This window comes from Pygocentrus nattereri, chromosome 19 (assembly GCF_015220715.1).
Source record: "Pygocentrus nattereri isolate fPygNat1 chromosome 19, fPygNat1.pri, whole genome shotgun sequence".
Taxonomy (NCBI): domain Eukaryota; kingdom Metazoa; phylum Chordata; class Actinopteri; order Characiformes; family Serrasalmidae; genus Pygocentrus; species Pygocentrus nattereri.
Genome location: NC_051229.1, coordinates 24,163,076 through 24,189,949, shown reverse-complemented (window position 1 = coordinate 24,189,949; position 26,874 = coordinate 24,163,076). Strand labels below are relative to the sequence as shown.

The 26,874-nt window shown below is 39.6% G+C and overlaps 1 protein-coding gene across 5 annotated transcripts; it reads right to left on the bottom strand.

Moving 5' to 3' along the window:
* Positions 1–358: 358 nt before the first annotated feature.
* LOC108428338 (guanylate-binding protein 2-like) lies at positions 359–26,213 on the bottom strand. Of its 5 annotated transcripts, XM_037531010.1 has the most exons (14): positions 25,951–26,213; positions 22,852–22,954; positions 17,921–21,325; positions 17,658–17,732; positions 16,416–16,523; positions 10,686–10,893; positions 10,074–10,201; positions 8,032–8,141; positions 7,536–7,747; positions 6,381–6,623; positions 6,095–6,243; positions 4,711–4,836; positions 1,673–1,775; positions 359–1,318 (listed from the first exon to the last, which is right to left on the bottom strand). In XM_037531010.1, the coding sequence occupies exons 6-14, from the start codon at positions 10,891–10,893 to the stop codon at positions 924–926; spliced, it is 1,674 nt and encodes a 557-aa protein (XP_037386907.1). In that variant the 5' UTR covers positions 16,416–16,523; positions 17,658–17,732; positions 17,921–21,325; positions 22,852–22,954; positions 25,951–26,213; the 3' UTR covers positions 359–923. The 5 variants fall into 5 exon arrangements, with proteins under 5 accessions (XP_037386907.1, XP_037386906.1, XP_037386909.1 ...); XM_037531009.1 differs by lacking the exon at positions 17,658–17,732; XM_037531012.1 differs by lacking the exon at positions 17,658–17,732 and having other exon boundaries at positions 7,536–7,717.
* Between the last annotated feature and the right edge of the window lie 661 nt (positions 26,214–26,874).

Genomic DNA, 26,874 nt, shown 5'->3' with positions numbered 1-26,874 from the left:
TCAGTGAGTCATACTAGAAGTATTTTGGCCGACCTGTTTGATGTCTGATGTACACCAGTGTTTTCTTTTTCAATATATTCCAAATTGTTCTGTTTATTTATGCCTAATGCCTGTACAATGACTCTCATCAATTTTCCCTCATTCTTTGGACATCACATTGGTTTATCCTTTTTAACAGTTGCAGTTTTCACAGGCAAAACCTCAAACCAAGAGACATTTAGACGTGTTTAAATGTAGCGGTCTAACAAGGCACACTTGGCCAACAAGAAACTCTTGTCAGTTCCAGTATTTTTGCTCATTTGAAAAATGGGTTCAAACAAAAGGTGATATGTTGTAAGTTATTTAACAAATCTAAATATAAAAATGTAAAATCTTTTTATTTCAAACCTTGTCTTTAGTGTACAGTAAAAACAAAAGATCTTCCAATACTTTCAGCAGAGAATGTATATCATGGTTGCAGAATGCACAGATGAACATCTGAACAAGGTAACAAGATGAACAAGAGAACAAGTGCACAAGAATTTAATCCAATACATAATGATTACAAACACTATTAAAAACTCATTTTCATACTAGGAAATATTTATAATCAGATTAATCAGTGGCACAACACACTCAGCAAATATCAGAAAAAGGCCTTTAAGAAAATGGTACACCTAAGAAGAATTCAAGCTAAAATTTAATTTAACTTCATTATACATATACAGGGGTAGAGTATAGCAAATACATTAAGGCTACTTCTCTGGTGCGAAAATATTAAGACAAAGGCATGAGTGCACATGCATCATTTGGATGACGAACAATACATTTACACAAAATAAATACAAAACTATAAAGCGACAATATAATAAAATGCAAAATTAAGCAAAACCACAGTGTAAATGTAACATTGCATTTTTTTAACAAAGCACTTGTCTGGTGGGTTAAATTATGGCTTTCCTCAAAAGTTTATACTGGAGAAATGTAGAAAGTGTATCTGTGGCAGCATGCACAATAGGCATGACATAATCTTTAAAAATGCTGCCACTCCCAGAACTCTCTTTCTCTTTTTTAAGCTGTTCTATCTCCTGGCCCAGCAGCTTGGCCTTCTCCTTGAAGCCTTTCTCCATGAGGTCTTTCTGCTCGGCCACTTTGCTCTCCAGAGCTTTGTTTAGCTCCTCCTGCTGCAAACGCTTCTCCTCCTCAAACTTCTCCTTCACCTGCTGCAGCCGCTCCTGATGACTCTCTCTCTCCACCTGCAACACTTTTTCCAACTCCATATGTTTCTCCTCTGCTGCCTTTTTCTGCTGCTCTATCAGAGCTGCTTTTTCTCTCTCTTCTGCCAATCATTGTTATATACAGCAAAAGAGAAGGAAGGGAAGCAAGAGAAATACGAATGGAATAATATCTTTTCTGGTAAAACCGTAAGCCTTCTTTCTGTCTTATTTTTTAATTTCAGGATACTTATTCCTTGAATAGTCCTATTACTTAATACCAAAGTAACATTATAGTTGCTCTTTATTTACATGTATTGACTGCATTCTGCATTCTACTTCTGGTTCCAAGCAATATGTTGTAATACTAATAGATTTTTTAGTGCTTCAAAGGCTTAAACTCAAAGTCTCCATTATGTAAAATAAATAATAAACTACAGCTAACATAAACTTTAATAACATAATAGTAGCCAATTTACCTTTAATCTTTTTCTCGTTTTCAGTCAGTTTTTTGTCAGTCTGGAGAATTGAGTGTGCCTCCACATTTCTGGCCCTTAAAAATTCTTCCAAGACATCCTCAGCCTGCAGAGGGAACAAATGCACACACACACACACACACACACACGGTTCTCAGAAAATGTCTGCAACAGAATTCAAAGTGCATATCAAATACAGTCTTAAAGGTGATAGGTGTCATAGGCTGCCCTCAACCCCTATTCTTGAATACCTGGTTAAGCATTCAAGTGGCAATTCTGTCTCATGTGTAAGGATTACACCAGTCTCTGGTCCATCTTAGCCCACTCTTCTACTAATTTTGAGCTTCATATCAATTTGGGAATTGACATCTAACCAAATATTCACTCATACTGGCCACTGGATATTCAACATGGCACCTCATGGCAAAGTGGCGGTGGCCAAGGTCATGCAGCAGGTCATGTCCAGGACAGGTTCTACTTGGAACAGGCCTCGCCAGGGTCGACCACACGTCACTGTCTCTTGCTTACAGTCAAGCATGGTGGTGGTAGCATCATTATCTGGAGCTGCATGAGTGCTGCCGGCACCGGGGAGCTGTGGTTCATTGAGGGAAACTTGAATTCCAACATATACTGTGATATTCTGAAGCAGAGCATGATCCCCATCCCTTCGGATACTGCACCATGTGGCAGTTTTCCATAATGACCCCAAACACACCTCCAAGATGACCGCTGCCTTGCTGAAGGTAAAGGTGATGAACTGGCCGAGTATGTCGCCAGACCTAAACCCAATTGAGCACCTGTGAGGCATCCTCAAGTGGAAAGAGGAGGAGCGCAAGGTGTCTAACATCCACCAGCTCCGTGATGTCATCATGGAGGAGTGGAAGATGATTCCAGTAGCAACCTGTGCTGTTCTGGTAAATTCCATGCCCAATAGGGTTAAGACAGTGCTAGATAATAATATTATGAACATTTTATAATATAAAAATATAATAATATAAAAAATATTGACACTTTGAGCACAATTTGGACATGTTCACTGTGTTAGACATTAATGGCTGTGTTGAGTTATTTTCAGAGGACAGTAAATCTATAGTGCTATACAAGCTGTACACTGACTACTATAAGTTATATCCAAGTTTTATTTCTATAGTGTTGTCCCATGAAAAGATTATACTAAAATATTTGCAGAAATGTGAGGGGTGTCCTCACATTTTTATGAGATACTGTTCATCTCATAAATGTACAAACCCATTTCCAAAAAAGTTGGGACACTGTGCAAAATGTAAATGAAACAGAATACAATAAAGTGCTAATTTTGTTTTTTGAAAAATATATTAACATTTTGAATTTGATGCCAGCAACATGTTCCAAAACAATTGGGACGAGCCATGTTTACCACTGTGTTTCATCACCTCTTCTTTTAACAACATTCTGTTTGGGAACTGAGGAGACTAATTTTTGAAAATGAAATGTTTTCCCATTTTTGCTTAACATAGGATATCAGCTGCTCAACATTTCAGAGTCTCCTTTGCTGTATTTTTCATTTTATAATGTGCCAAATGTTTCTGGTGACAGATCTGGACTGCAGGCAGGCAGTTTAGTGCCTGGACGCTTTTAATATAGAACCATGGTGTAATATGTGCAGAATGTGGTTAGACATTGTCTTGCTGAAATAAACAAGACCTTCCCTGAAAAGACATCATCTGGATGGCAGCATATGTTGCATGCACATCATATACATCATTCAGCAATACTGGTGCCTTCACAGATGTGCACATCACCTATGCCATGTGCACTATTGCACCCCTATAACATGAATACCAGCATTTGAACTATGCACTGCTGTACAAGCCGAATGGTCTTTAGCCCGGAGAACAAAGTGTCTATGATTTACAATAAGTTCATAATAGTTCGTTCAAATAAGTTTATTCAAATGTTGATTTGTTGGACAACAGAACACCTTTCCACTTCACCTTAGTCCACTTTAAATGAGCTTGGGCCCAGAGAAGGTGGCAGCTTTCCTGGATCCTATTTATATATGGTTTCTTCTTTGCATTTACAAGTTTTAATTAGCATTTGTGAATGCAGTTTTTCCCAAACAATGGTTTTCAGAAGTGTTTCTGAGCCCATGCAGTGATTTCCACTACAAAATCATGTCTGGTTTTAATGCTGTGCTGCCTGAGGGCCCAACGATCATGGCTAATACTGGTTTTTGGGCTTGTGCCTTGCATACAGAGTCCTCCAGAGTCTCCGAATCTTTTAATGTTATTATGTACAGTAGATAATGAAAAGCAAAAGTTCATTGCTAATTTATGTTGAGAAATGTTATTTGATCGTGCAGTTTTTCACAGAGTTGTGAACCCCTACTCATCTTTACTTTTTTATAAGTTTCAACATTTGATATGTTGTCTTTGAAGTATTACCAATGAAATATAGGGTTTACATGATTTGGGTGATACATGACATGAAAGTGTCCCAATTTTTTTGGAAATGAGGTTGTACAATATTGCAAAAGTTTTAGCTTATTGCAGAATTTGTCAGGTCCAGAGAGGATCCTAGTTTGACCACCTCCTAGCATTTTTACCTTGACTCCTTTGTTGGGCTGTTCGTGGTACTGGGTGATGATGCTGTCTCTGTGTCTACAATAGAGTTCGTATCCTCCAGGCTTTGTGTAAACCCCTTGCTGCAGGTTCTTATTCATCTCTTCATGCAGTTCAGAGAGCAGATCATGACACTTTTTCTCTGATACCTCAATGGAGCCTATCCATCACATATATTTTGGATGAGTAGGAGTGGCACTTCAGAACTAATCCAACATCAGTACCTGACCTCACTAATGCTTCTGCAGCTCAATACACTCAAATATATATATATATATATATATATATATATATATATATATATATATATATATATATATATATATTAGTGTAAAGCCTTCCCAAAAGAGCTGATGCTGTAACTACAGCAAAGATAAGGGGGGTTGGGAGGAATAAACTTTATGAATACACAATATTCAAACTTTCAAATGACTAACTTACTGTTAATTTCCTGAGGTACTCTCCTTGTTCATCTTTAAAGGAGCACCTCATGAATTCAGTGGTGGCCATGTTGCTAAGCTTCTGGTGTTCAGCAGCAATCTCATTTATGCTGACAGGAAACTTCACCTGTGATACATCATTACAGATTCAGAGTGTGATTTTTATAAGCATATAATATGTTATGAAAATATTTCTAAAACAAAGTGTTTATTTTTTGTATATCTGTTAAGTGTTTCTGTCAGTGGTTGGGTGGTAACCTTTTTAACCCCTAGAAGTTGCTGTTAACAAAAAGCATATTTTAATTCCAATATAATTATTTCTCACGTATTGCTTCTTGAAAGAAATTCTGTCAGAAGTTCTCAACTTTATACAACATTTGTGTTCATAAATAAGTTAGAAAGTGATTTTTTTTTTATTAATCATTTATTGCAAAAGTACATTTGAGCATAATGCAAATGACCTTTTCCCACATTTTTGTCATTTCTTGAAATCTAAACAAACCTGTCAATACAAAATGTAAATTGAATGTTGATGTAATCCATTGTACAACCTACATAATTTCATTTGAATATTGTAGAAAAATGAAAGTCATTATCTAAGTGTCAACTCATATGTTACTCTGAGAGCAAAAATGAGCAAAAGCTAAGAAATATAGACTGTACCTATAGCATTACAACTACATTTCATGTATTGTCATAAAAGGAAACCAGTAACATTATTTGTACTTATATAATCAAGTTACAACTACTTAATTTCTTGCAATAAGTTGCTATCACTTAATCTAGTCAAGTTTTTACTGTCTGGTTGAAAATTCAAGTGAGTTAAACTCATGAAAACCATAAAAAAAGAGTATGAGATGTAGTCACCCAGAATTTCTAGTGAGTTAACTGATTTCTATTTTCACATGGTTACATATTTATTTGGATGCACTGTGCAAATTTAGGTATTCCAGCCATTAGTGGTTTAACGTTTCTGCTTAGTAGTGAGTTTACTTGTAACAAAACCATTTAAATTACTGTCAACATAGTTATACATAAGAGTATATAAGATAAGAATATATAAGAGTAGATAACCCTTAAAACTTTTAAAAACATTTTTCTTTTTTATTGCACCACATTTGTGGTCAATACAATAATCTACTAATTGTAAGTTTCTGCAACAATACAGTTCGTGATGTATCTTTATAGTTTATTTTGTTAAAAGCTTGCATGTATTCAACTCCATGTATAATTATGGACAAAGGAAAAGCTTAATTTCAAACTTTGTTTCATTTAAGATATCAAGTTACCTCAAATAATTTGAGTAAAATGAACATAGGAGGCTTTACAGTGTGTGTAATTGGGAACATATTTAGCAAAATCAAGTGAGTAAATAATGGAGAAACCTTTTCCATTCCACTCTGGTACACCTTAAGCCCTTCCTGTACAGCAGCCTGGTTCTCTATCTGTGCCATTACGACCACAGCATTCTCCAGACACGGCACGTTGCCACTAGAGATTGTATCCACGTACAACCTCACCAGATGACCAAACACTGATAACACACACATACACAAAGTTACAGGATTGTTATGCAGGTTTGCAGGTGCAGTTATTTAACTAATTAGATGAACAAACAAAAGTGTGTGAATATAGAATTAGATTAAAAGTGAATTGTGCTAAAGCTCTTACTCCTCCCAGTGACTTTGTGTCCTCCTTTAAGTGTTTTTACATTGCTCTTTTCAAAGATATAGTCACAGAAGCGCTGTGTGACCTTCAGGAAATCTGGCCGGATGTCACGCTCGTCCAGGCTCTCAAGGTGAGCCATGTTGTCTTGGGAGGCTGGCAATGGGAACACAAAGCACTTCCTGGTTGGGAAATAACTTCGAATACACTGACGTGGAAGATTATAATTGCTTTCTTTCTTGCCCATGCCTGCAGCAAGAGTAAAAAAAGAAAGGAAAAAGGCAATTCTTTTAGTTTTATATGTGAAGATTCCACAATGGTAAATATTCAGTTAAATTCAATTAAATTCAACTTTGTCATTATACAATACAGAGTAGTAAAGTATAACGAAACACTATCGGGCTACTTCTCCAGTGCAGTAATAAAAGATAAATAGCAAACAGTGCAAAAACAGTGCAGAAATATAAGGATTACATGAAAGGTTTTATTTTAACAAGGCTTTTATTACCCCAATAGTTTCAAATTACTCCCTTAAGTTGTTCAGTATTATAGTCCACAAGCAAGGCCAGAAAATAATTGGTATACTTTTGACACAAATAAGACATTTTGGTTATATGAGATTTTCTGCATTTGCATTTGCATATCTGAACAAAGCTATGTATATAACTCAATAAAGAACTAAAGTGCAGCTTTGCTCTATGAAGAGCTTTATTGAAGCTGTCTTCCATACCTTGTCTTTGTTCTGTATGCCTAAAGGCTTATTGTTGTTCACCAAACAAAAACAAATATCCCCAAAATGGTAGCTTTAGAGGAGAGCACTAAAGATTTCTTACTTTTAATGTAAGTTAATGTGAACATTTATATTGGTTCTTTTTTCTTGAAATTTTCAAACCATGTGAAGGATAACTGCTGTATTCAAAAGATGTAGAACGATATTTCCAAACATGGTCCTCAGGACCTCCAAGATGATTCACATGGCCATTGGAAAACACATTAATAAGAGCTGGTTTTGTCTTTAAGGATACAATCAGGTACTATAGATTCAGTATCCCAAATCTAAATTCAACAAATTACCAAAGGAAGCTGAGAGATGTCCCTTCCCTGGTGTCCCTTCTTCTATTGTCCTACCAGTGTTTTTTACAATATGTTTCTTATTATTACCTTTCTTCAGCTGAAGGGCAAAATCCAGGTACTCGTCCTCAGTGACTTGACCCTTTTTCTCAATCACCAGCTTGAGAACAAAATCTCGCACTGTCCAAATGAAATTTGGGAAAAACTGCACAAACTGAGAGTCGCCCTGCTCATCCTCATCTTCAGCTCCTGCTAGTGAAGGTGACTTGATCCTAATGTGCTCTGCAAGCTCAGTGACATAACTACAATGTGTTCAGGAATAATTTAAAATGAAACTTTGTATTTGGGTTTAGGTTTCAAATGTATCAATGAGTCAATGAAGAGTGCTTGTGTTTAGTGTATAGAATGTGTATGCATACCTCCATCTATTTTTTGGAAAGAAACTTTTTAACATCCTTAACATAAGTGGTTGAGATTAGGTTGTATTTAAGGTCTTGTTAAAATGCTACAGTAGCAGTGCCGTAACTATAGTTATGTGTTATGTGGGTGTTAGGGTTATTTTTCTGTGGGCTAAAATGAAGGATACTGCAGCTTTTCCAGTGCTGTGTTGTCAATGGTACCACGGCTGTTGTAGACCAGAGTGCTGCTGAGCAGAACAGCCAAACAGAAGATCCAGGCATCGTTCTTAGAGTCTCCCTAGAAGACGCAAGGTGGCAATACTTTATATCGTCATGGGAAAAACCTTCCATTATTTCATTATTTTACTGAATTTGAAAATGCCAGCTGCTCTTTGCACTATGTTAAAATTTCACAAGGAATAGAGTCATAGAAGCTACATGGAAGTAAATCTTGTTTGATTACAGGGCACTTTGAAGTTCAGAAAGTTTTGTTTTTGCTGTAAAGTTACTGTTTTGTAGATATGTGAAAATAAAGTGACTCATGCCTTTTCGAAGTCCTTATTGTCTTATGGTCTGAATGTACACTGCTCAAAAAAATAAAGGGAACACTTAAACAACACAATATAACTCCAAGTAAGTCAAACTTCTGTGAAATCAAACTGTCCACTTAGGAAGCAACACTGATTGACAATCAATTTCACATGCTGTTGTGCAAATGGAATAGACAACAGGTGGAAAATATTGGCGATTAGCAAGACACACTCAATAAAGGAGTGGTTCTGCAGGTGGGGACCACAGACCACTTTTCAGTACCTATGCTTTCTGGCTGATGTTTTGGTCACTTTTGAATGTTGGTGGTGCTTTCACATTCGTGGTAGCATGAGACGGACTCTACAACCCACACAAGTGGCTCAGGTAGTGCAGCTCATCCAGGATGGCACATCAATGCGAGTTGTGGCAAGAAGGTTTGCTGTGTCTGTCAGCGTAGTGTCAAGAGGCTGGAGGCACTACCAAGAGATAGGCCAGTACACCTGGAGATGTGGAGGAGGCCGTAGGAGGGCAACAACCCAGCAGCAGGACCATTACCTCCACCTTTGTGCAAGGAAAAACAGGAGGAGCACTGCCAGAGCCCTGCAAAATGACCTCCAGCAGGCCACAAATGTGCATGTGTCTGTACAAACAGTTAGAAACCGACTCCATGAGGATGCTATGAAGACCCGACGTCCACAGATGGGGGTTGTGCTCACAGCCCAACACCGTGCAGGACGGTTGGCATTTGCAAGAGAACACCAGGATTGGCAAATTCGCCACTGGCGCCCTGTGATCTTCACAGATGAAAGCAGGTTCACACTGAGCACATGTGACAGATGTGCCAGAGTCTGGAGACGCTGTGGAGAGCGATCTGCTGCCTGCAACATCCTTCAGCATGAGCGGTTTGGCAGTGGTTCAGGAATGATGTGGGGTGGCATTTCTTTGGAGGGCCGCACAGCCCTCCATGTGCTCACCAGAGGTAGCCTGACTGCCATTAGGTACCAAGATGAAATCCTCAGACCCCTTGTGAGACCATATGCTGGTGCGGTTGGCCCTGGGTTCCTCCTAATGCAGGACAATGCTAGACCGCATGTGGCTGGAGTGTGTCAGCAGTTCCTGCAAGATGAAGGCACTGAAGCTATGGACTGGCCCGTCCCTTTCCTAGACCTGAATCCGATTGAGCATATCTGGGACATCATGTCTCACTCCATCCACCAACGCCACGTTGCACCACAGACTGTCCAGGAGTTGGCGGATGCTTTAGTCCAGGTCTGGGAGGAGATCCCTCAGGAGACCATCCGCCACCTCATCAGGAGCATGCCCAGGCATTGTAGGGAGATCATACAGGCACGTGGAGGCCACACATAATATTGAGCCTCATTTTGACTTGTTTTAAGGACATTACATCGAAGTTGGATCAGCCTGTAGTGTGTTTTTCCACTTTAATTTTGTGTGTGACTCCAAATCCAGGCCTCCATTGGTTAATAAATTTGATTTCCATTGATGACTTTTGTGTGATTTGTTGTCAGCACATTCAACTTTGTACAGAACAAAGTATTCAATGAGAATATTTCATGCATTCAGATCTAGGATGTGTTATTTGAGTGTTCCCTTTATTTTTTTGAGCAGTATATATTTTATGTGTTTTCAGGAGGAAGATGTTATGGCTAAAGTGTTCATGTGGAGTTTGTATGCTTACCTTGCCTACATCCCCTAGTCCCTCAGTGTCCAGGAGCACTAAAGTGTGATCTGCTTTAGTAGGGTGTGGTACACACCACATCCAGATGCCCTTAGTCTTAGACTCGACGGTGCTGCCCAAGGCAAAACCTCAAACAACCACAGACAATTGTAACTTAGTAATATTGAATTACAGCAGCTTACTATAATTGCCACACCTGCCTGTTTGAAAGACAGGATAGCTGCACAAACTTGTTTTGCGACAAAAAACAAAGCTCGGATAGCTTTTGGGAAATAGAAGTTCATACATTCTTCTTTTTTTTTAAGATGCATTGGCTTCATATACTCTGTCATGTGCCCAGACATTTAATTTTGTTGTTCTGTTTATAAACTTTAAGGTATCAAAGTGCAAATATGTACCTTCTTTTCTGGGGAAAAAACGTATTTAAGGTATACAGTTGGAGCTCAAAACCACTATTGTACCTTGAGGGATACATTTACATTGTTTGTACCTTGATGAACAAAAATTGTATTTGCACAGTACCTTTTTCCTTGTCACATTGTAAACTGTAGAAATCAATTCCACATTGAAAACATCTTTCAACATTCAACATTTCTTCTTGATTGTTCTTACCAGTATGTTTTCCTGCCAGGCGGTTCATAAGGTAAGACTTCCCCGTTCGGTAGAGCCCCACCACAGACACCACCACCACTGGCTGGTTAATCCTGTACAGGTCCTCAATAGCTCCAGTATTTACATGCAGTGACCCATTTATATTGTCCACCATACAGATGGGATCTGGCATAGGCTCTCTGCACATGATGTTTTCTTGCTCTGCCATCTGAAGAACAGCATAAAACTTATTGTAAATATGTTAGACAACCGTTTGATCAGCCATAATTGCGCTTAGTCTGTGGTATTATTAAATAAATTGTTTTTTATACACAGTGTGTATAAAAGTGTTGTTTAATCATATCTAATTTGTGGGCATGTAATGATCAACATGCACTCACTGGCCACAATACTGGGTATACCTTACTTTTATCTATACTAACTGTGCATTTTATCAGCTTCACGTACCATTTAAGTACAGATTAATAAATGGTCAGGGCCACTAGTTTGTCAGTATCGCTGCAGGACTAGAATGACTTACCACCTAGAGGGGGGGTCCTGACCATTGAAGAACAGGATGAACAAGGGTTAACAAATTATGTAGAGAAACAGTAGACTGGACTACAGTGTGTATTTGTAGGACTCAGGAGTGTAGCAACAGATTTTGAACCTTTGGAACAGTAGTGTGCCCAGACCCTCTCCCAAAAAGAAAAAAAAAGTGTTTATGCATCCATCCATCCATCCATCCATTATCTTCCGCTTGTCAGGGGTTCGGGTCGCGGGGGCAGCATCCTAAGCAATGAAGCCCAGACTTCCCTTTCCCCAGCCACTTCCACCAGCTCTCCAAGGGGGATTCCGAGGCGCTCCCAGGCCAGCTGGGCGATATAGTCGCGCCAGCGTGTCCTGGGTCTTCCCCGGGGTCTCCTCCCAGGTGGACTCGCCTGTGACACCTCCCGAGGGAGGCGTCCAGGAGGCATCCTAACCAGATGCCCGAACCACCTCAGCTGGCTCCTCTCGACGTGAAGAAGCAGCGGCTCTACTCCGAGTCCTTCCCGGATGACTGAACTTCTCACCCTATCTCTAAGGGAGAGTCCAGACACCCTGCGGAGGAAACTCATTTCGGCCGCTTGTATTCGCGATCTTATTCTTTCGGTCATTACCCAAAGCTCATGACCATAGGTGAGGGTGGGAACGTAGATCGACCGGTAAATCGAGAGCCTTGCCTTATGGCTCAGCTCTTTCTTTACCACAACAGACCGGTAAAGAGCCCGCATCACTGCTGACCCAGCACCAATCCGCCTGTCAATCTCCCGCTCCCTTGTACCATCACTCGTGAACAAGACCCCGAGATACTTGAACTCCTCCACTTGAGGCAAGAGCCTATCCCCGACCCAGAGAGGGCTCTCCACCCTTTTCCGCCTGAGAACCATGGTCTCGGATTTAGAGGTACTGATTCTCATCCCAGCCGCTTCACACTCGGCTGCAAACCGATCCAGCGAAAGCTGAAGTTCGTGGCCTGATGTCCCCAATAGGACCACATCATCTGCAAACAGCAGTGATGTGACCCTGAGGTCACCAAACGGACACCCTCCATCCCTTGACTGCGCCTAGAAATTCTATCCATAAAAATTATGAATAGAATCGGTGACAAAGGGCAGCCCTGACGGAGTCCAACTCTCACTGGGAACGAGTCTGACTTACTGCCGGCTATGCGAACCAAACTCCAGCTTTGTTTGTACAGGGCCTGAATGGCTCGTAGCAAAGAGCCATGTACCCCGTACTCCCGAAGCACCTCCCACAGAATACCCCGGGGAACACAGTCGAATGCCTTCTCCAGATCCACAAAGCACATCTGGACTGGTTGGGCAAACTCCCATGAACCCTCCAGAATCCTGGAGAGGGTGAAGAGTTGGTCCAGTGTTCCACGACCAGGGCGGAACCCGCACTGTTCCTCCTGGATCCGAGGTTCGACTATAAGCCGGACTCTCTTCTCCAGTACCCCTGCATAGACCTTGCCAGGGAGGCTGAGGAGTGTGATTCCCCTGTAGTTGGAACACACCCTCCGGTCCCCTTTTTTAAAAAGAGGCACCACCACCCCAGTCTGCCAATCCAGTGGCACCGCCCCCGATGTCCACGCAATGTTGAAAAGGCGTGTCAGCCAAGACAGCCCCACAACATCCAGAGCCTTGAGGAACTCAGGGCGGATCTCATCCACCCCTGGAGCCTTGCCACCAAGGAGCTTCTTAACTACCTTAGCGACTTCGGCCTCAGTAATGGACAAGCCTATTCCCATGTCCCCAGACTCAGCCTCCTCACTGGAGAACGTGTCGGTGGGATTGAGAAGGTCCTCAAAGTATTCCTTCCACCGCCCAATGACGTCTTCAGTCGAAGTCAGCAGCACACCATCTCCACTATATACAGTGCTAGTGGCACACTGCTTTCCCCTTCTGAGTCGCCTGACGGTTTGCCAGAATCTTTTCGGAGCCGACTTAAAGTCAGTTTCCAAGGCCTCACCAAACCAAACACCAAACGGGTTTTTGCCTTGGCAACAACTGAAACCGCAGATCGCTTGGCCTGTCGATACCTGCCAGCTGCCTCTGGTGTCCCACAGGCCAACCATGCCCGGTAGGACTCCTTCTTCAGCTTGACGGCATCTCTCACCTGGGGTGTCCACCACCGGGTTCGAGGATTACCGCCCCGACAGGCACCAACTACCTTACGGCCACAGCTACAGTCAGCCGCTTCAGCAATGGAGGAACGGAGTGTTTATGCATTTAAGGGTAAAACAGCTAACAATCAGTAAAGTAAGTTGTGCTTTTACTGCAAAAATTGTGTCTTAATAATTGAAATAATCTTAAATCTAGTCAATATATCCAATACTTCTAATTTTGATATTATTGTAAGCTTATTTTAAGATTATTTCACTTATTTGCAGGCATTTTTACTTGCTTTAGGTAATTGTAGTTTAATTTTCTCAGTATGTTGGCAGATAAATTTGTTAGTTTCAAGCATGTTTCAAGCTAAATTATGTGCCAATGTAGTTAGATCATTTGAGTTACTAAAATCACTTAAAACATGTAAAAATGTCTAGAAATTAGTTAAATAATTGTATAACAAGCAAAATGAGAAATCCATCCATTTTCCAAGCCACTTCTCCGTCAGGGTCGCGGGGGGGTGCTGAAGCCTATCCCAGCAGTCATCGGGCGGAAGGCAGGATACACCCTGGACAGGTCGGCAGTCCATCGCAGGGCAGACAGACAGACAAAGTTACTCACACACTCACACTCAGGGGCAATTTAGCATATTCAATTGGCCTGACCGCATGTCTTTGGACTGTGGGAGGAAACCGGAGGAAACCCACACAGACAGGGGGAGAACATGTAAACTCCACACAGAGAGGACCCCGGTCACCCGGCCGGGGAATCGAACCCAGGCTGTGAGGCGACAGCGCTACCCACTGCACCACCGTGCCGATTCAATTGCATTGAATCAGCATTGAATCAGCATTGAATCATCAATATAATTATGAAAATGAAAAATATTAAACTATATATATACTGTCATTTTCACTCAAAATGCATAGGGGCAAGAAATTGGCAGATAAGCAGAACTCATCAATAAAGTTAGGTCTAGCATAACAACATTTGCTCACTGATATGAGGGTATCTTAGTAGTTTATTCATCTATTTATTTATCTATTTGGTTATTCATTTGTTTATATGTCTTTTGCTTTGGTGTATATGTGTTTTTCTCTTGTGTGGTTGTGCCTTTGACCGTCACTGCTATCGTCAGAAGTGTTGCTACTTTGATGTCTGTGATGATTGTTGACTCTGTACTATGTTATGGGAAGCTCTATGGGCATGTGCTGGGCTTTTTCAACATAGTTCTCGTAGTTTTTTCGTCTGTTTGGTTTTTTTTTGTGTGTGTTTTTCTGGCTGCTTGTTTATAAAATATTGATCACAAAAAAAAACTTAGTTCTATAAAAACAGAAAATATCAAATTTAGCAAAATTAGAAACCAAAACTGCAAGGCTTTTGAAGGATGCCCCATCCAGGCAGGGCCCTGGTTAGTCAAGTCCACCCATACAGTCTATGGTTCCACCATTAATCGTGGTCCGGCACCCCCAGTGATCCTATATGTTAACTAGTGATTAACGGTTACTGGTTTCAAGGTCAACCACTGTAAAATTCCTGACATACAGTTATACGACTTTATAAGGATGCATCATGTATGTTCATGACATCAGTTTATCAGCACCAATGAGCACTTAACCCTCCCCAAAACCCAAAAAAAGGAAAAACAGGTAAATTTTCTTTGCTTCTGTTGGTGAAATACAATCTAAAATTAAAGGAAGATCATGGACAAATTAGAAACTATTTTAACTTTTCGTTTTTAGCTCCATTTATGCCCATTCATTGAAAACATTGTCTGGTGTTCTGCAGTCATGTTTTTGATCAGAGATTTTTAGCTTCTAAAGAGAACTAATGTTGTGGTGCTCATCGGAAGGTTATATATACCAGATGGTGACTGAACTCCATTTGGGTGCTCGTTCATAGATATCATAGAAAAAGAAATCACAGAGATGTGGAGAGTATATATCCTGCTTTTTCTTTGTCATGCTAAAAAGCACATAGATCTGGATAGAAATAGAAGTGGATTAGGTATATATTTTTCCACATTCACTGTTGAAATACAAGTGTTTTTCACTTAAAGGTTTAAGCTCGTATTATGCATCACATCTCATAAAATTGTGTATCATCTAGAATCCAGAGTGTGCCAGTTGTAAATACCACTTTGCTAGCCATTCAAGCGCAATTTACAAGCGGGACAACTGCTATTTCTGTCCCCATTCGAACACAGCCCTAAGTAGGATAAACGCTAGATAGGATATATATTCCCCCAATCACACAATACCACCAGCGCTAGGAGGGTGAAGGCAAGCACAGCTTCCTTTGTGAGTCCTATGAAGCCAGCCACCTTTTGAACTGCTGCTAATGTAACTTCATTTGACAGCTAAACACACACTGGGATAGAACACTAACTGCCAATTCTATTAAATTAGACAGACGCCTTAGCTGACTAGCATACACTGTGTAATTGGGGGAGAGAAGGGCCGCAACCCACCCAGGGAGAGCGAGGCCAGTTATGCTCTCTTGGACTCCCAGCCACAGCCTCATCGAAGTCACGATCTCAGCTTTTTATTAGATTTTTCTGTTCCATTTTAAATGGTGAAGCAGGTTCTATAACACCAGAGGCGCCAGAATGTAACTGCTGCACCATTTAAGTGGAATGGGAAAATTCAAACAACAAGCCGGTGAATAGAAAGCTGACTACAGTCTCATCTTAAAATTACAAACAGAATAGTCATAGTCTACATGTCCTTAACAGAAAATTTTGCCATTATTAAAAGTAAATAGGATGTTTTGAGAGCCTGTACCAGCTTATGGGGTAGTATGTAGTAATATTAAACTATATTGAACCACGTGAACCTGTCATGGACACATGGTGCCACCTTTAATATGAATGCACATTTGATGTAGTTTTTATATGTCATAACCAATCAGCACTCAGTAGCAGAAATGCTAACCAGTGTTAGCCAATTAAATCTTTATGGAAAAACAAAGTGCATAATTTTGGATTAAAATTTTGGATACTAATTTTATTTGTTGTAGTTTTCAATGTAAAACAATATTATATGATACTATATGATATTATATGGAAATTTTTATTTCCTTAATATTTTATTATTACCTTTCCTTGTTTTAACTGAAAGTCCAACAAACAAATGGAACCACTTGATCAAAGTGGTAATATCCTTTCAAGGTGATGTTCCAAAAGACTTGCCAGTCCTCTAGACCCCTGTAAAGAAATCAGAGAACTATAAGTACTCCAGTATCATGTTGAATATTTTTGCACTGAACCTATAACGTTAAAGTATAATCAAAGCCAGCCCTGACCAATGTGGTGCCCTATGCGAGATTTTGGTTGGTGCTCCCTGCATCATCAATCATCAGGTTTATACACTCACACAGACACTGCAAAGCTTTATGTTTTTGAGTTTGTTTTTATTTTAAAAACAACAGTAAAACAGTAAAACCAGTATTAAAGAAACAAATAAAAAGTAAATTAATTATAAATATAACCGCATAACAATAAATAAATATAAAGGTGTTGCACAAAAAATATTTTAAAACTGTTTTACATAAAGTAGTGCAGAGAACAACTTTCTGCTTATTGTAGAGAGTCTCTAATCAACTAGGATTAAGACCTGCTTATTTAGTGAAAATGGGGGGGTCTTTTAAAATTTCTCTGATAGGTGTTGTGTGTTGTTATTATAATAATTATTAATTTACAATGAAGTTATGATTATGTGGACTTTGCTTGTTTTCATATTTATTAATTGTTCATTTGTAAAAAAAAAAAAAAAAACATGCACGCGAGCGCCCCCCTGGACAGATGGCGCCCCTAGCATTTGCCTACATCGCCTAACGGAAGGGCCGGCCCTGAGTATAATGCATTGTGCAACACATGTCCTTATAGTACATTATGTGAGTTTGGAAAAAAATATACCAAAAACATTAGTTATTAAAAATTGATTACAGAAATAATCTTACTATTTAGCTACATAAATCCAAGCACCTAGTTTACAGAATCACTGCTTCAATGCTATAGGCCTTAACTAAGGCATCATCTGTGCACTTGCACTCCATGCAAAGGTGGCAGGATGCAATAAAATACATTTCTTAATGTCAGTTGCTAAAGCAATTCACATGTGGTCAGGTTAATACAAACACTTTTTTCACAATTCACATGTTTTTTTTTTTTGCTTACAAAAAAAATTACATGAGATGTAGTTTATGAGAAAAGCCCATAAAATAAGCTTTAGGCTTCTGCTGCACGCACCACACATGCAAAGGCAACGACGGCATGGGTAACTACAGCAGGAGGTTTAAAAATTAAATACATTTTAAAAGTCAAATATGTCAAATTTACCAAAAATAAAAACAATTTGAGACCAAGCCCGATGTCCCGATGGGATAGGCTCCAGCACCCCACCCTCCCGCGACCCTGACGGAGAAGAAAATGGATGGATGGACTACACTATACAAAAATAACTGACATGAAAATTACAGGACGTTGGAATAAAAAGTCTCATTTGGCAACTGGTTTCCAATTTAATTACTGTAGACTGCACAGTTTTATGTGTCAAGCTGCTATTTGTGTACATGAACTATCAAATGAACAGAACATCTTACCGTGATTACGCCGCTGCGGTAAGGAGGGGAGCTGCGCACTGAAAAGTGTTGTTGTAGCACGGACCAGAGTGACTGTGCTAAAGGAAAGCAGGTGCTGCTCGTTGGTAGTGCTGCCGTTTTTCAGTTTCTGTGCGAGGGCGAGCAGGTCCTTTTCAGAGCATAGGACCCGCCCAAAACCGATGCAGTGCGCACATCATTCAGGAAAAGTAGGGCTTTCCGAGAAATCACAGAGGACCAGGCAGCCTAGCGACCCTACGAGGTCGTGTATGCTACAGGGATTTGCAGCCCAGTCATAATATAATACAGCACAGTCTCTGGATACTTAAACAGCTAGCCAGACATACCTAGATGTCAAACGCATTTTATGTGTTTTATCTTATCTTCTTGACCTTTTTAGGACATATGTTTGCCTCTTTCACTCTCTCCCGTTCTCTTTCAGTTTCACTTTTAGTACGAATTCAATACCTTTTAAAGACAAACCAGTGCGAGGCACGTACATCGTGCGCTATATTTACTTGCCAGATGAACTGCACAGATTAACGGAGGCATACGTGAGTTGTTTTTTGTGTCTGGACATGTTAGTGCACTAGGTGCGCTTAAGAGAGAGAGAGAGAGAGAGGGGGGGGAATAGCACCAGAGGTCCAGTCTCTCCACAGAATCCTCTTCTCTAAGGGCTCTTTCCACTCTCTGTTGACTAACCCCTGACAAACTTGGAGTTCCTTCTCGCCCTTCCATGACCCAACTGATATTGTTTAAAACAAAGAGCTTGCCCATTCTGACCAATCAAAAGTGACCACATACTGAAAACATCTCCCAACCTAATCCAACCCCAAGTTTCTGAACACACATAGATGGATACAGGACAAAAAATGTAATTGTCTTTCATTTTATTGTATAATTCTGTACACTCATAATCACAAGAAATGAACTCTACCCTATTGTTGCACTTCAACACGTCTGTGTGTGTATAAGTGTGTGTATACAGATGTCTAATGTGTCAGAAAAAGACTCACAAAATCACAGCGGTCTGTAGTCTTTGTTTGTTTACCAGGTTGCCATCTGGTAGGCAAGAGCAAAAAGCAGTTTTGACTTGCAGTCAAATGTCACTGCTCATCAGTGAGAAACATGTTTCATGAGTGTAAAGCTACCGAATAAATATCATGTTTCATTTGCATAAAGTTACCGAACAATTAGTACTTAATTCTCAAAATGGTACTAAGACATTGTCCCTGCTTACACATGTGCATGTGCACACAGATACTACACACATTCTTATTAATTATCCAGACATATGTTTTTTTTCCCTCCAGAATATTTCTGTTCATATCATGCTTGATATTCTTATCTTTTGTTTATACTGGGTTGTTCAGTGATAAAGAGTAATGGAGTAAAAGATTAATACTTAAAGTATGAAATGAGAAATTGATTTGACATTCTAAGTATGATTGGCATCCTTTGAAATTCAAATGCAGCTGAAACAGCATTGCAGTTTTATAGAACTTTTTACATGACAGACAGTCTACCTTTAACCACTGGATTCAGACTCAAGTCTTGAAGGCCACAACACTGCAGAGATTTGCATGTTCCCTCTTCTAATGCTTTGAATTCATAGAGGTCAACAGAAGAATTGTAGCTTCTGTTTCCAGGGGTGGACAAAGTACATATGTGTATATCACGTACTTGAGTTAGCGTAGAGATACCCAAGGTAAAATATTACTCCAGTAAAAGTAAAAGTCCTCCCATTGGACCTCTACTTGAGTGAAAGGGCAAAAGTATTTGGCTTCAAACGTACATGAATATCAAAAGAAAAAGTACTAAAAGATTAATTATGTTTTTGTCCTGTTACCATTTTTGCAACAAGACTCTTGCTTCATTTTAGGTGAAAATACTCCAGTGTCACTCTTGGTAAACCAATCTTGTAATAGAATGCCATTAATTAGTCTGATGCTGATGTCTGTTAAAATTATCATAAGTACAAAATATTGAAGGCAAATAATGTTCATTAGGTAGAACCAAGAGGCTCTGAAATTACTTGTTGCAAACAGGCAATGTTTCCATTTAAGATTTATTTGCAACTTAGTTAGAGGTTTAAGTTTAATAAAAAATTGCTTCAAACACTATTTCACTGAAGTTTTACCTTACTATACTCCATCTGCATTACGCTGATGCACTGATGTTGAACCGTCTGCTAGATATTTGACTTTTAATTGTAGTGGAGTGAAAGAAAAAGTCACCCAAATGGAAATACTTCAGTAAAGTACAGTTACATGAAAAAACTACGTAAGTACAGTAACAAATGACATTTACTTTGTTACTGTTTCGGTCTCTGTTTCTTTGTACTATTACACCATTTCCTTCTCCAGTCATTATTTGTTTTTGTGGGGATTTAAAACTTCAAAGAAATATTTTATTTTTACTTTGTCTCTGCCTTTATATCATTGCTCACCAGTTAGAAGCATGCCTCATGTGCCCAATTTTGGGTGTCATGACCACTGAGTCATGAGTCAGTCAGCGTTGTTAACATGTTATGATGGGGAGTTAGCTCCATAAGAGTAGATCCTTCAACTGTGACACGCTCACAAGTCAGGCTTGACTCTTGACCAACGTCGACACTCTCACTCTGGTGACTCCGCCTTATTTCAAACAAGGTATTTCTGTTTTCATGTGTTTATGGCTTATTTCAGAGGATAGTCTCTAAGCTCATTATTTAAGAGTGGAGCCTGGCTGTTTTGGTTCAAATTCTAGAGCCCATGAAACAAAGATGGAGGCTTCCAAGACACGTAACTCCGGGGGTAAATTGAAATATATGAGCACTTAAGCTACTGCTACTCTTCCTTCTCTTCCTCCATGGTTGAATCAGGTGTGATAAATGACACATAACACTAAACTCTGCAGTGATGTTGCCCTCTAACACTGGAGTCTGTCATATTCTCTGCACAATTTATTCTCTTCTTGTTCTCATTCTCATTTCTCCAGGATGCTCGACTAAATTGTACTAGTTGAATTATTTTTCAAGCCTTTCAGTTTTGTCCTCACAAGCTTATACTGGAGGATGGAGGAAAACAAATCTTTGCCAACCTCCACAAGGGGCATTACAACCTTCTTAAAAAAAAGAATTTTCTTCTTTCTCTTTTTTAAGCTGCTCTATCTCCTGGTCCATAACCTCAGCCTTCTCCTTGAAACCTTTCTCCAGGAGAAAGTCTTTCTGTTCAGCCAGTTTGCTATTCACAGCTTTGTTCAGCTCCTCTTGTTGCATATTCTTCTCCTCATCAAACTTCCTCTCCATCTGCAGCAGCTGCTCCTGTTGACTATTCTTCTCCACCTCCATCATTCGTGCCATCTCCATTTGTTTCTCCTCTGCTGCCTTTTTCTGCTGTTCTATCAGAGCTGCTTTTTCTCTCTCTTCTGTCCAGTGTTTTTAGATGTAGAGTAAGAGACAGAGGGATTGAGGATGTGAAATAAGAAATATTCTGTGTCAACCTACAGTGCCCTACATACACAGTAAAATCAGTCAAAATTGATCTTTTAACTAAAGAAGACTTATAAAGCAAGTGTAAATATATTAGGGGCCTTTACTGTGACACAGTGGGAAACCCTTAAGGCACTCAAGGGCCTTCAGAGAAGACCTAATGACTTGGAACTAAGCAAATGCATGTCTGTAATTTTTATTCAATAGAATCATGTTTGCACTGAAACTCTTCAAATATTACAGCACCACTCTTGTTTCATTGTTTCAGATGTAACCCAAACAGGTTAATGTTTTGTAATGCAGAGCAAAAACTGTCCAACTAGGAATTGTTTTTCTCCATGTTTTCTAGATTAAAATAGCTAAGTGAGCACTCCTATTGGTTACAATGTCTTGAGCTGAACTGAAGTCCCGGCAGATTAGATTGTCATTAGATTAACTATCAACATAATTACACAGTGACAGAGCAATCACCCAATCACATTTTGATTTACAATGGCTTGGATCAATTGTGTGAGAAAAAGGTCACCCTAGACACCCTGAAAACATCACTGACTGTGAATACAGGCAGTAGCTTAATAAATGGCTTGTTAGAAGTGGAAAACAGTTGTGGCAGCTCTATACCAGAGCTCACTACTAAAAGAGTCACTGCGAAACTGCTACAAGATAAACTATATGCTAATATGTCTGTCTCAAGTAAAACAGCAAATGCCTTTAGAAGTTCCAAGTGGCTATATTTAATCTAGAACTGCCTTTTTCAAATTTATCATTTATCAACCTTAAATGGTGCAGCACTTACTAAGGTACCAGAAAGGTGGAACAGGAAATTTGAAAAATGACAGTTCTAGAGTGAGCACATTTGGAGTTACTACATGGCATTCCAAAAAGTAATTTTGGGCATCTTCTGAAAGTGCATGAGAAGTTAGATTAGTACTTACTACAAAAGTTAACATTATCATCTTTATCAAGGTGTTTTCTTCCTAGTGGTTTTTACGTTTATGACTGGAGTTGAGTGCCTAGCTAGTCATGCTTTACCACTGCATGTGGATATCCTATGACCTCACCAAAAATAAACAGAAATTATAAAGATCAGCGTTCCTCTTTTTAACTTAATTCTAAAGACTTTTCCTTGCACTACAGCTTCATTTAGACAGTCAAATTTGATTTCTGTTTTACATATATGTCTGTGTCCCAAGCTTTAGTAATTAACTAATTATTTTATATTAGTAACATATCTTAGTGTAAATCAATCATCAACAACTTTGCACTTCATATGTGACTGCTGTGTTTCAATCAAGCTGCAGAAAAAAGTGATCATTCATGGATGTACAGTATGTACCAGTCCAACAAAGATCTCATTTATGGAAAAGAAAAGAAAAATAATAATAACCGTAATATTTACATATTGCTATTATTGGGCCTAGCAATATATTAATAAATAAAAAATAATATTGTAGCATCTTACCTTGAATCTTTTTCTCATTTTCAGATAGTCTTTTGTCAGCCTGGAGAATGCAGTTTGCTTCCACACGTCTTTCACTCAGAAACATCTCTAACACATCCTCATCCTACACAGACAAATTCTGTTGTTAGAACAGTGGAGGACGAGTAAACAGTTTTCCATAGATTTCTTTTACCTTGACTCCTTTGTCAGGCTGTTTGTGGTACTGGGTGATTATGTTGTCTCTGTGTATACAGTAGAGTTCATATCCTCCAGGTTTTGCATATTTTCCCTGCTGCAGGTGTTCACTCATATCCTTATAATAATAATAATAATAATACATTGGATTTATAATGCACTTTTCATTTATTGTAAATCCCAAAGTGCTTACAGTGTAAAACATTAATTAAAAGATAATAATCAAAAAAATAATACTAATAAAATATAATACTTTATTGTCCATATGTCCTCCTAAAAAGATATGTCTTTAGTCCCTTTTTAAAAGAATCTGTTGTCTGAGGCTTCCTCAGATGGTCAGGCAGGGCATTCCAAAGGCGTGGAGCTGCAGAACAAAAGGCACAGTCACCCAAGTTTTGTTCCGGTTGGAAGAAGACGGTGGAGATGCACAGAGCGAAGGGCTCGTAGATGTGTCTGTGGGACTAACAGTTCTTTTAAGTACGAGGGAGCCTGGCCATGAACACATTTGTGTGTAAGGAGGAGAACCTTGTATTCAATCCTCTTAGTCACAGGGAGCCAGTGAAGAGACTGAAGAACAGGTGTAATGTGCTCATTTTTGCGTACCTTCATCAGGACCCTGGCTGCACTGTTTTGAACATACTGTAATCTCTGAATACTCTTACTAGGGAGCCCCAAGAGAAGAGCCTTACAGTAGTCCAGTCTTGAGGACACAAAAGCTTGGACCAGTCTTTCAGCATCAGACAGACTGAGGATAGGACGCAACTTGGCAAGATACAGATCATACAGCAGCTTTGAGCACTTCATCTCTGACATAGTCATGTTCTGATCAAGAAGTTCAAAATAATATTTGTCTACTTCCTCCTGAAAATACATGAAAAGACATACACATTCAAAAATGTCCACTAACATGACCACTCTCTCTATATACAGAAACGTGACAAATTAAAGGAAAAAACAGTATAAAGAGTGTTAGGAACTGTACTGGAGGAGTTTTAGTCCATAAGCAAAGCCTTATTTTAGCCACACCCTGAGTAGGAAGTGACAATGTATCCTTGTCCCTCAGGGTGAGCAAATAGATCCCATTGTTTTGTTGTAAATGTACCCTAAAGTCTAATAATCTGTGTGTAATATTAAGAATGGTCACTATTGACACATATTTTCTGCACTTAAGTAAACCAAAACAGTCACTATTCGAATGTCTTGTAAATGCTATCATTGTATTGGTTCAATCATATATTTTAACAAAATAAACAGAATTAAGGTATAGTCACTCAAAGAAAAAGAAAAAAAAATGTCCAACTCAGTTGAAAAATTTAAATATGTTTTGGACTCTGAACCTGACATTCTGTAGGTGTAGATTAGTGACTTGGCCGAAATAATTACTGTTATAAATCATAACACCCTAATGTTAGCTATTGAAAGTGGTAAAAATGGATACATCAGAAATTCTCACAGTCTGCCAGCAAGCCAACATTTTATTTATTGTGCTGCTCTAAAGGAAACCTGTGATTTTGTTAACATTAGCAAGCCTGCAGCTAGATTTTGTCTAATAGAAACAGTGATTAGTAAATTCTTCTTGACAGGATAACATTATTATAATTATTTATTTTTTTTGTAAATATATATACGATCATTCCAAATTTTATGCCTGCAACAATTTAAAAAAGATTGAGACCAGAGCACGTTTTCCACTGTGTTACATCACCTATCCTTTTAATAGCACATAGTGATATTTTGGGGACTGAAGACACAAATCGATGCAGTTTTGCAGCACTTTATTGTTGTAATATATGCAGTATGTGGCTTGATGATGTCAAGTTGAAATAAGCATGGACATCTCTGAAAAAGTTGTCATCATAAAAGGCAGCATATGTAGCTCTAAAATCTATTTAGCTTCAATGGTTCCTTCACAGATGTTCAAGGTTAACAACTCAACACTAACAACTCAAAGAACCATTTGAGTTATTACACTTCTCAAAAAAATAAAGGGAACACTCAAATAACATCCAAGATCTGAATGAATGAAATATTCTCATTGAATACTTTGTTCTGTACAAAGCTGAATGTGCTGACAACAAAATCACACAAAAATCATCAATGGAAATCAAATTTATTAACCAATGGAGGCCTGGATTTGGAGTCACACATAAAATTAAAGTGGAAAAACACACTACAGGCTGATCCAACTTTGATGTAATGTCCTTAAAACATGTAGCGTACTTTTGTACTACTCTTAAGCTCGTATTTATTTTATGATAACCGCTGCCACCACCTTTGATAAACCAGGAAGGTCTGGCTAAAAATCTATTTATAAAGTATATAAACAGGAAGGACCCAGAGAATTTCTATAAAAATATACACCTTTATTGAATCCAACACTTCAAAAAACCATTACACACCTTACACATCACACGCAATCCCACTGCTATCTTACACAACGATGGGAGACGCTAAAAGATCTACCAGAGCTAGGAATCTATATTGTCACACCATCACAATATACAGATGCAAACAAGCACTACATATCATTTAAAGACCACCACAAAAAATGACCCCCACTCAAAATCAAACCCCCCTTACGTAACACCACAACCACCTAGATGGGGCACACAGTTTCCTTTAATATATTCACGCTCAGTTACTACCTAGCTCTATTTCAGCCCTCCTAAATTGCTCTAAAAGACTCGGGAGATGAGTAACTCAAAGGTTTATAAAATAGTATTTACCACACAATTTATCAAAAATTTATAATAACAAAAACACGCTAAAAGCTAATGTTGAAGTTACAGTTAAAATAGCTAAAAGGAAAACACACTTTAAATGTCCACTCATATAACCTAGAGGGAGAAGGAAAAGGGGAGCAAAAGTACTTAGTTCATCATAGGAGTAAATCTCAATAAAGAGTCTAACCAGGAATAGACTGACCCGGCTCAATAATGAAGTCCTCGCGCTGGGTACTTCAGCAAGCGTCTGTCTTTCAGCTGTGCCTCTTCATGCAGCCACAGCTCAATCAGCTCTCAGTCGCAGCGCGCGTCCGCGCTCTCAGCTCCTCTGTTGCTCAATCGCCACAGACAAAAGGTTCTCCCTGAACCCACAGAACAGTGTCCTTTCACCCACACACGCCGCTCACTCTCACTCGGCGTTTCTACCGCGTGGCGCCACACACACTGCCGACCGCGACCCGGACCTCCGCCACTCTCGGGAGTCACTTCCCTTAAAGGGCAGGCTCCGCCCCTTTTTCCTCCCGTAAGAGTCCTTTACACTACCCCCACTTTGCCTCTAGACGTGTCCTCACGTCGTTTACAAGTCGACCACATAATCCTTTTGCCACGCTGGAGCCTTTAGAACTCTTGCCCGTCTAGATAAAGGTGGCTGAGGAGCATCAGCTCCTAACGCATGTGAAATGTTCTGTCCAGCAGTTTCTGAGATGCTTGGTTCTTGGAGCCCATCACCATTCCCACTCGACCCTTCCAGGCCCGCCAAGAGTCCATCTGAGCCCAACTCTCCAGTGGGCAACTGTTGCTCTGCCACCGTACCCATCAGCCCCTGTCCTGCAGAAACCAAGGAGCTTGCACCACCGTCCCCAGCAGTCTCCAAGGGACCCACATCTCCTTGAGCCCTGTACCGGATTCCCCAGGCAGGAACGATGGAATTCCCCCCCACACCTCCTGTTCTTTGGTGGGAACCCTGTGTCTCCTCAGGAACGCCATCACGCTGTTCTCGGGGGGCGTTCCTCTGTACCCCTGGAAGAGGAGGAACCGTACAGAGCTTAAGGCGATTGTAATGAGCAACAAATACAGGTCTACCCTGGGAAGACAATTTAAAGAGCTCCTCAGACAACTTCTCTTT